The sequence below is a fragment of the Octopus bimaculoides genome, chromosome 8, assembly GCF_001194135.2.
Source record: "Octopus bimaculoides isolate UCB-OBI-ISO-001 chromosome 8, ASM119413v2, whole genome shotgun sequence".
NCBI classification, from domain to species: domain Eukaryota; kingdom Metazoa; phylum Mollusca; class Cephalopoda; order Octopoda; family Octopodidae; genus Octopus; species Octopus bimaculoides.
The window spans coordinates 57,508,154-57,518,691 of NC_068988.1; the positions used below are offsets into that span (position 1 = coordinate 57,508,154).

The 10,538-nt window shown below is 37.8% G+C and overlaps 1 protein-coding gene across 1 annotated transcript in view; it reads right to left on the reverse strand.

Annotated features, from left to right (window-relative positions):
- The window catches only part of LOC106883491 (uncharacterized), a 51,032-nt gene that overhangs the window by 4,934 nt on the left and 35,560 nt on the right, over nucleotides 1–10,538 (reverse strand). The window contains exon 2 of the mRNA XM_052969853.1: nucleotides 5–2,429. Coding sequence (XP_052825813.1) covers nucleotides 5–2,413 — 2,409 coding nt within the window. The 5' untranslated portion in view covers nucleotides 2,414–2,429. The remainder of the gene's footprint in view (nucleotides 1–4; nucleotides 2,430–10,538) is intronic.

The window sequence follows — 10,538 nt, forward strand, 5'->3', positions numbered from 1 at the left end:
GGGCAGGGGTTTTCTTCAAGGTACCAGTTTTATTGTCCACAGCTTTACTAAGCCGTAGCTCGAGTTCTTTGGCAAATAATGCATTTTTCTCACTAGTAGCTGCGCACCTCGGTGCACTCGGAGCTGGCATCTTTTTCGGGCTTTTCACCCTTCGCTTAACAACAACAACATCTTCTGTATTTTCAGATAAGTTTGAACTGTTTGACATAGAATTTGATTGATGTACGGATTCTCGGGACAACGTTGACTTTCGTGACGAAGGGCTGCTCTCATCAATCTCTTCTGCAGATTCTCTAGGTCTGTCCTGGCTTTCATTTCGTACATCTGAAGAGCTAATCATTTCAGATGGAGGCCGGCTGTCCAGAGTTTCGTTGCTAGTACTGCTTGTAGTTGAAGAAACACTTACATTACTTTTAGTCGGAGATGGGAAGACACGCACTCGGAACTGGCCCCCAGATGTCTCATCTACGTTGCCATTATCAGGACTTAGAAATTCTGATTTATTATCATACATGATTGAAGGTACTTCCTTACTTGTGTCATTTGGTTTCACTGCTGTGTTATTATCAAAGCTTTGTTCTGTGCTGCTTTCAGAAGAAGAATCCCGTCCACGACGAAGGAAACTTCGAAACATACTAGCAAATCCTTTCTTCATGCTATTTTCATTCTTTTTTCCTTTATAGCCATCCATACTTTCCATAGATTCAACATCTTCTCCAACAGCAGATCTTCGACATTGATCTAAGCTTGGCCCTTTCTTGCAACTTCCATCAGAAGATTTAGTACTTGATTTAGAGGGAGAAGCAGAAACACCAGCCACTGGTGATACAGGTGGTTGGGGTGCCTGGCGCTTCCCTTTAGTTTTTGTAAAATCCAAAGTGGCAGCAACAGAAGCCATTTTAGCTTCGAAATCAACTGATTTTGCCTTAGAATATCTCGCTTCATAAGCATCACCTTCTACTCTCAGCATTGTGAAATCATCCCTGTCGTATTTTCTGTCAAACGTGGTCCCAGCAAAACTTGAGGACATTTCATCTCGTCTACCAATAGTCCCTTCTTTGGTAAGGTGCTGCCGCTTAACTGGAGCCGGCGGCTTCAAACCATGTCGTCTCAAAGTGTCAGAATCTCCAATGTCAGTTTTCTCAAAGCAATCCTCTAATCTCCCTTCTACAGAGCGTGACATCATGCACATTACAGACTGGTTTGACTGTCTGTCATCTTTGTGTCGAGCACTGGGAATTGGTTTCTCTACAGGATCGCTAACACCTTTCTTCAGAGATGCCGGTTTGGGAGCAGGTTTAGGAAGCGACTCAACAACCCGATAAGGGGAAGAACTCACCTGTTCAATATTATCAGTATCTTTACTCGTTTTTTGATCCATGATATTTTTTGAAGCATTATTTTGCATATTCCTACTTTGATACAATGTTGAATTCTCTGAAGCAGATCTTAGACGAAATGTCAAATCTTCGTCAGCATCTTGAATAGTTTCATTGTCAAAATTCTTTGATGATTTTAAAGGTGAAGTTTTAATTCCGTGACTAAATTCTAAAGAGGGTCGGGAAGACAGTTGAGCTTTAGGAGACTTGTTTCGTCTAGGGAAAGTTCCAAACTTCTTTGGTAGCAGGTCACAATCTCTTAGACCCTGAAAACGATCAGCTTTCCATAGGAATTCTAATTCAACGTCTTCAAATTCTTTACTTGGAACTCTCTTCAGACGACCCTCCAGGGGAGTCTCAACTCTCAAATTATGAGTATCTGAATTCCACAGAGTATTTTCTAAAGCCAAGAGAGCAAACTGCTTTTCTTCCTCAGTCAGTTGAATACTCCCAGGTGGTGTAATCTCCGCCTCTTCGGGTACATCATCATCATCATCTGGGTATAAATAATCGGAACCACCGTCGTGGCCAATAATTTCAGGTTCTGATTCAGAAAATATAACTCTAAAAGCCCTATTTTCATCTTTATTTCGAGTTAACTTTAAAACTCCTTTCAATGGAATCTCTGACTTTGTCAGGTCAACTTTGGTATTGATAGAATTATCTTTGCTTCCCGACTGCTCACAACTCAGTGGGTTTTCATCTGAAGAATGGGTTGCAATTCTTTTAGAAACATTATCGTCAACTACTAAAGGTTTGATACTAAGCAGCTTAATGTTTTCATTAAGATTCTGTTGGTCGTTAGCATTTTTATCAACAATTGATGAAACTCTCGGTCCAACTGATAAGTTGCTTTTTATTAGGGATGAGTTCCGTTTTGCAGGAACTGGTGGGGAACCTCTGCCAGCAGAATTCCTTCGGGGTTTGAGATGGTTACAGGGGGGTTTGATGTGCTCAGACCGGGGACGTAAGCAGTTTGCACACAGGTCTTTACGCCAGGCATTTTGTGAGAACTCTGCACACACTTCTGACATCCTGTTGCATCATGAGCTGTAGTGAGAGAAAAAGAGAAAGAAAAAAAGAGAAGGTATATGAGTAAGGTTACTGAAGAAGAATAAAGTTTTGTGAATGAGAAAATAGACTTAATTTTAAGCAAGTAAAAAATATTAGAAAATTACTATTTCTAAATCTCACAATGTGATATACTCAGCAACAGTACTTTGTAGTAAAGATTTGTTTGCCAGCATAACATAGCAGTCTGGTTTAGGATGAATGTTGCTGTAATTTTGGCAATATCCTGCCCTGGACAATTTTGTTCTCACAACCATACCCCTGCATCCCATACTGTATTTGATAAACCCCAGAAGTATGACAGGTAAGATTTAACTTGGCAGGATTTGAATCAAGAATATAAACAGCTGGAATAAAGAACCCTGCATGGTCATACAACCTTCTAGAAATAACAACCAAATTTCCTTCAAATCATACCTTGTCATCTCTAAAAAGGAAGGACACATTGATCTGATGAAAAAGAGGAGAATATCTACATCAATGTCCACAATTTCTTTAGAGTTGTTGTTATTGTGGTAGTTTTGCCTGAGATCAGACTTCATGAAGCGACCAAATTTGTTCCAAAGTGACCAACCCAAATTTTATTCATCCATAGGATTATGTTATCTTTTGTGTTATTATTCTATTTTTAAGACAGTAGGGTTTTCCTTTGAGTGAAATTTGGCTGCTATTTCTAGCATGCTATACAAATGTAACAGAGAGTCCCTTGTTGAGTTGAAAAGAAAGCGTGGTACATTATAAACACAATGATGAACATTATAAAATGATTGGTTTTGATTAATTGGAAGTTCTGAATGAAGTAAGAGCTTGATGTGAAGATGCTGAGTGAGGGTAGTGAACCATTAGTCATCAATGCTGTTGAGAGAAGTTGCAGATGTGGAAACAAAAAAGATGGCGTTTTGTTTCTTTAATAATTTAGTCAGGAGTAGAGGGGTGGGTAGATGGGATATCGTTCTCACAACCTTAACATGTTCTTGAAGGCTGAACATCTATCTACAGGCAGGTCAGTGTGGGTGGAGAGATTAACAGGATGTCTGGTCCTGGATGCTTATAACTAAGTGAACTCTGTGCGAAAAGCACAGATAGACCAGAGGTGGTGTTGGTGGTGGTATTGATGGTGGTGGTGTTAAACCAGGTGGTGTGTAGTTACTAACGATGGATGTCAGATGTGTAATGAAGGGAGATATTGAAAAGAAGGAAAATAGTGAAGCAAGTACTGTTAACCAGCTCTATCTCATCAAAAAATAAATAGATAAATGAATAAAATAAAATTTGGCTTCTGTATCAGCTGAAAATGTTAGGAGCGAAAGAAATCTGGAGCACTGTAGTTTGCAAATAAATGGTTTTGAGTGTCAGAGAGCATTGATAATTCTAAAGATTCTGTCTATCTTTTTTCTTTCTTTCTTTCCTTTTGTTTTAGTCATTCGACTGTGGTTATGCTGTAGCATATCCTTCTTGAAGGGTTTTAGTTATCAAATTGACCCTTGGACTTATCTATAATTCTTAAGTCTGATGCTTATTTTTGCAGTCTCTTTTTTGCTGAGCCACTAAGTTACAGGGATGTAAACAAACCTACACCAGTTGTCAAGCAGTGCGAGACACACACACACTTGTATGATGAGCTTCCACACAGTGTTCATGTACCAGATTCACTCACAAGGCATTGGACAGCCTAGATCTAAATTAGAAGACACTTGCCCATGGCATCCTGCATCAGGACTGAATCTGAAACCAGGTACATCCAAAGTGGACTTCTTAACAGATGCTTATAAAAGAGGTAGTGTTGTGGGTGGTAGTGGTGATAGTGGTAGTGGTGAAGTAAAGTGTTATGCTCAAGAAAGTCAGCTGGTAAAGCTACTGAATATCCTTCTTGTCTGTCTTTCCTAGCTTCTTTTTCATTTTAATTTTCCACTTGTCACTTGTCAAGGTTTTGTCTTTTCACATTATATCCAATAAACTCAGTCTATTGCCAGCTTATGTTGATAAGAAGCTTTCTGATAGCTTTGGCACGTTGCAATACTTAAAAGTCTGTTCATCTATCTTTATAATAATATCTTCAGCATTTGCTTGAAAACCACATCTCTGCAGCATTGGCACATTTTTGCACTTGTTTGTTAATGTTGCAACAACACAACCATATGTACAAACGGGTTCTATGTGCACCCCTAGGACTTTTTAACTCCCTCATATTGATAGCAGTTTATTTGACAAAGTATATTTGATATTACCAAAAGCAGCATGAGTCTATCTATTACTTGATGTTTTTCCCATCTGATGCAATAATGGTGTCCAGATATTTAAATCTATCAGTTTGTTTCAAGGTCGTTCCATTATTTCTTAGGTTGAAATTAGCAGTTACTTCCTTTGAGATTGTCATTGTCGGAGTTTCATTAAATCACTTCAAAAAGAGGTTATCAACATAGTTACTAATGAATGACATCCGATACTAACTGTGAGAAGAATACAATTGACAGCTTCCTATGACCAAAGTAATTAAGCATCTAACAAATCTGGGTGTGGATATGTTGATGTCGGCAGAACAAGATGATCAAACCACAGAAGTTCCTCTCACATACACACACTCAAGGGACAAGTGCCTTTATATGGTTACTCAACTTGCTAGAAATATCAATCAAATCACCCTCAAATCACACTCTACCATCTTTAAAAATAAATATATTGAAACATGCATGGGTGTGTGGTTAAAAAGCCTGCTTTGCAACCATGTGGTTTTGAGTGTAGTCCTTGTGAGTATGTATGATGGTGGAAACTGTATAGAAGCCTGTCACATATATGAGTGTGTTTCTTTGTATGTACCCCCTCACACTACTTAACTGGTATCAGTTTGTTTATGTCCTTGTAACTTAGCTGTTCAACAAAAGAGACTTATAGAATAAATGCCAGACTTAAAAATTAAGTACTGGGGACACACTTATTTGACTAACCCCTTTAGCGCTCTGCTACAGCATGGCTGTAGTCCAATGACTAAAACGGGAGAAAAGATAGTGGAAATAAAAAGACAAATAAGATAATGTAGATTAGAATATATGCAAAGACAAGCTGGTCATGGTTGGAATGCCTTTGATCAAAGATTTACTTTAACAGGTTAGGTCTGGCCTGCAGGCTGAAGAAGAATCACAACCCAAGAATGAAGGTAGGCACATAGACATGCATGCATGTTCAAACATACTCATTTCCAAATTGCTGAGTGTAGACTCAATCATCATACTCCAAGCTGTGCCTGGATCAGACCAGGACAACTGCAGGAAGTTGGTACTGTTGAAAGAGATTTTTTCAAGAAAGCATGCCTAACAAGAGAAATCAGAGAGTGTAAACCTCTGCCAAAGCAGCACCAACATCCTCTCAATGATTAGCCAGAGATGATTTTTTTCAATGAGAATATCTGAAATAAACTCAACTGCTCTCACAAATGAGGATATTAAAAATGCACTCAACCGCTCTCAAAAATTAAATAAAAAAAAAAAACAGGAAAAATGATACAGAATCCCTGTTCAGTACCAGATCGATCCCAAAGTCTAATCAGTTCATGCCAGTCATGAGACCAAACATCCCCGAAAGTTTCATTTAAATCCATCCAGCGGTTCTTGAGATATCTTGTCCATGGACAAACAAACAAACAAACAAACAAACATGACCAAAAACAATTCCTTTGCCTTTACTAAGGCAGAGGTAATAATTCTTGTGAGAAAGAGCTTAACTGCAGCTGTCATCGTCATCATCATAGTCATTATTATGTCTACTTTTTCCATGTATGCATGAGTTAGAGAAAACTTTATGAAACAGTATTCTACGGCTGGATGGCCTTTTTAATGCCAACTATTACTTCTTTTACAAGTAAGATATGTTATCTCACTGATCTTTGCACATCAAACTGCTGAGCTGTGGTAAATATTATCTGTGTGGGACATTAACAAATGTTGTATATTATACATACATAGATATATACACCCATACATATAAAGCAGCCTTCAATAATATTTATCAGCCCTGGATAAATACTTTACATCTAACCTAGAACACTATGCATTTGGTATCCAAGAACAAGAGATAGCTACTAAATACCTGATCATCAAAAGAGATAAGGATGCTCCAAGACCTCCACTGCCATAACAGTGTGCAAGATATCATCCATATCATCAACAGCTGTCCAGAAATGTCCGCTAAAAATAATACCTTATCATGAGGCATAGGATTATCACTAAATCCGCCCAAAGTGGCAAGCTGGTAGAATCAGCTTGCAGGGCAAAATGCTTAGCGGTATTTTGTCTGTCTTTACATTCTTAGTTCAAATGCTGCCGAGGTCAACTTTGCTTTTCATTCTATCAGGGTTGATGAAATAAGAACTAGCTAAGTACTGGGGTCAATGTAATCAATTAACCCCACTCCCACAAAATTTCAGGCCTTGTGTTTATAACAGAAAGGATTAGCACTTAAACCATCCATAATGCTATATCCAGAAACAATTGTCATGACGGCCATAGCAAAAGAACATTAGAACCAGAAAGTTCCAGAAAGTTCTGTCCACACCTTTAAATAAAAAGAATACTGGCAGAACAAATAAAAACTGCAAATTTGTGTCAGTACAACAGGCCTGATATTGTATGGGACAAGGAGCAAAAGCTGTAGAGATCAGTTACCAAGCAAATGTGGCTGTCACTTCAGAAATTGGAGAAAAGGTGACCATTTACAGAGAACTAATGAGAAACCTATTCTCATATCAAGGCTACAAGTTTTCATTTGCATATATATTACCATTGATACACTGGGTTACATAACAACAAATCTGCATAAAAATCTAGAAGTGGGAGGGTTCTTCAAAACAGAACAGCATACACTGATTTGCATTCTCTGAATACAATTGATTAGAAGTACAGTGAAAATCTGCAAACATTCAAGAGATTCTCCATTTGTGGTTTCTGGGGACAGACAGACAAACGGATGAACATACACACATGCATGCACACGCACACACACGCACACAGAATTTCCATAGAGTTTCTGTCTATCAAATTTTATGCTCAAATCATTGGTCAACTACGGCATAATACAAGACACTAACTCAAAATGCCATGCAATGGAATCAAATCCAAAACTACATGGTTGTGAAGTGAAGTTCTTATCAATATAACTATGCCTAGCTTTTTTAATTCCATTCATGCCTCCTCTGATAACACTGCATAACAAGAATTTTATCTTTGGGTAGCAACTGTGGTTTCCTATTTGCCAACCCCTATAAAGTATGAAAAATAACTAATATTTTCTTCAAATTTTACTTTTGTTACATTTATTCAAACTCCAGAGAATACCGCTCAACACATAGCTATGATGCTTCCCCACTACTCCTGCTCATGATCAGAGATGCACATATTGTCATCAGGGGACATGCTCAAGTGGTTAAGGTCAAGCAACTGACAAGCAAATCTATGGTATTGAGCATATTGCTCTAATGATATTTCTGCTTCAGCAACTCAGCACTGAATCTGTCTGAAATATAAATTACACAGTGTAATTTATAAGAATATCAAATCAACCCCAAATCAATACTTGATTGGTACTAGATTTTATTGAGCAGCCCCTGGAAGGATGTAAAGCAAATATGACCTTAGTAAGATTTGAACTTAGCACATAGTAGTTTTGTTGCTAAATAGTGTAAGGCATTTTATCTGACCCACTAATGATTCTGTCTACCCAGCACTCTACAACTTAATTTCCCATCTCTAAACCCTACTTCCCACCCTGACAACAACCATTTACCATTTTATCATATTTTCATACTCCATTATCTAATACGCAAGAGAAACATCACACCCGTACAGTGCAATGTTGAAGAATTAGTCTGCCAGCAGGCAAGGTTGGGTAGGGTTAGGGGGTGAAAGGATTAGCAAGGAAAGAGAGGGTTATGCCACAGATGGGTCCATGTAAACATTTAATCAGGTCACTTAATAATAAAGCAGTCTAAGGAGAAGGTGTGTGGAGTGGGGAGTGTAGAAGATAGGGGGAGGGAGGGAAGGGGGTAATAATTAAACAAATTATTATTATTGTTGTTGTTGTTAAGGTGGCAAAGCTGGCAGAATTGTTAGCAAACTGGTCAAAATGCTTAGCGGCATTTCGTACATCTTTATGTCCTGAGTTCAAATTCCACCAAGGTCAACTTTGCGTCTTATCCTTTTGGGGGTCAATAAATTAAGTACCAGTGAAACACTGGGCTCAATGTAATTGACTAGTTCCCTCCCCCTATATTTCAGGCCTTGTGCCTTTAATAGAAAGGATTATAATTGTTGTTGTTGTTAATGATAATAATAATCCTTTCTATTATAGGCACAAGGCCTGGAAATTGTGGATAAGTCAATCACATCAACCCCAGTACTTGAATGTACTTAGTTTATCGACCCCAAAAGAATGAAAGGCAAGGTCAACCTCAGCAGAATTTGAACTCGGAATGTAAAGATGGGCATTTTGTCCGGTGTGCTTACAATTCCGCCAGTTTGCCACCTTAACAACAACAACAACAATAATAATGATAATCCTTTTTTACTAAAGGCACAAGGCCTGAAATTTGCAGGGAGGGGACTAGTGGATTACATCAATCCCAGTGTTTCACTGGTACTTAATTTATCGACTCCGAAAGGAAAAAAAACAAAGTCAACCTTTGCGGAATTTGAACTCAGTTCGTAACGACAGACGAAATACCACTAAGCATTTCATGTCGCATGCTAGCGATTCTACCAGCTCACCACCTTAATAATAATAATAATAATAATAATAATAATAATAATGATAATGATGATGATGATGATAATAATAAAGTCGACCTTGGCGGAATTTGAACTCAGAACATAAAAACGAATGTGATGCCACAAAGCTAACAATTCTGCCAACATGCCACCTTCACCACTTAAATAGTAATAATAATAATAATAATAATAATAATCACCGAAGGCCAGATATAGTAACCTTTAGGAGGGACAAAGAAGAATGCTTAATAATTGACGTGACAGTGCCAGGAGATCAAATATCATCCTGAAAGAAAGAGTAAAGGTTGATAAATATGGAGTCCTGAGAACTGAGATCGCTAAGATGTGGCAGATGTGAGTGTCAAACATAAAGGTTATCCCTATTGTCATCGGAACATTGGGTTCAATATCACCCAATCTGAAAAGACATCTGAAAACCTTAGGAATACCCTACAATCTAGATGTATTGCAAAAGTCAGCATTACTTGGAACTGCATGCATATTGCATAAAGTACTGTCTGTCTGAGGTCCTTGTTGTGACTTGACAAATAGTACAAACCCCTGGTAGACACAATATCTTCAATCAACAACCTCACGATATTGTATACTGTGCAATGTCTATAATGGTTTGAAATTTTGGAACAAGGCCAGCAAATTTTGGTGGGGATGTGGTAAGATGATTACATCGACCCCTGTGCTGAATTGGTACTTATTTTATTGACCCCGAAAGGATGAAAATCAAAGTTGAGGTTGGCAGTATTTGAACTCAGAAAATAAAGGCAGATGAATATAATAATAATAATAATCCTTTCTACTAAAAGCACAAGCTCTGAAATTTTGTAGGAGGGGACTAGTTAATTATATCAATCCCAGTGTTTCACTGGTACTTAATTTATCAACCCCGAAAGGATGAAGGGCAAAGTCAACCTTGGCAAAATTTGAACTCCAAATGTGGTGGTAGGTGAAATACCACTAAGCATTTTGACTGGCATGCTAACGATTTTTGCCATCTCACTGCCTTGAATATAATAATAATGATAATAATAATAATAATAATAATAATAATAATAGTAATAATAATAATAATAATAATCGTTATTAATGAAAGAATGAAGAAGGAGGGAAAAGAGAAGGAGAAAGAGAAGTCTGATGACTGACTTCTCTTTGAGTGAATCTAAGATTTATATCAAAACAGCTGACTGGGACATGAATAAAGTCTAGGGCGGTGGCAGTTAACTTCTAGGTTTTGTTCTTGATTTTGCTTTTTGTTTTTTGTTTTGGTTTCCTTTTGTTTTTGCTAAGAACAACCCCTTCTGTTTGATAACATTTCATG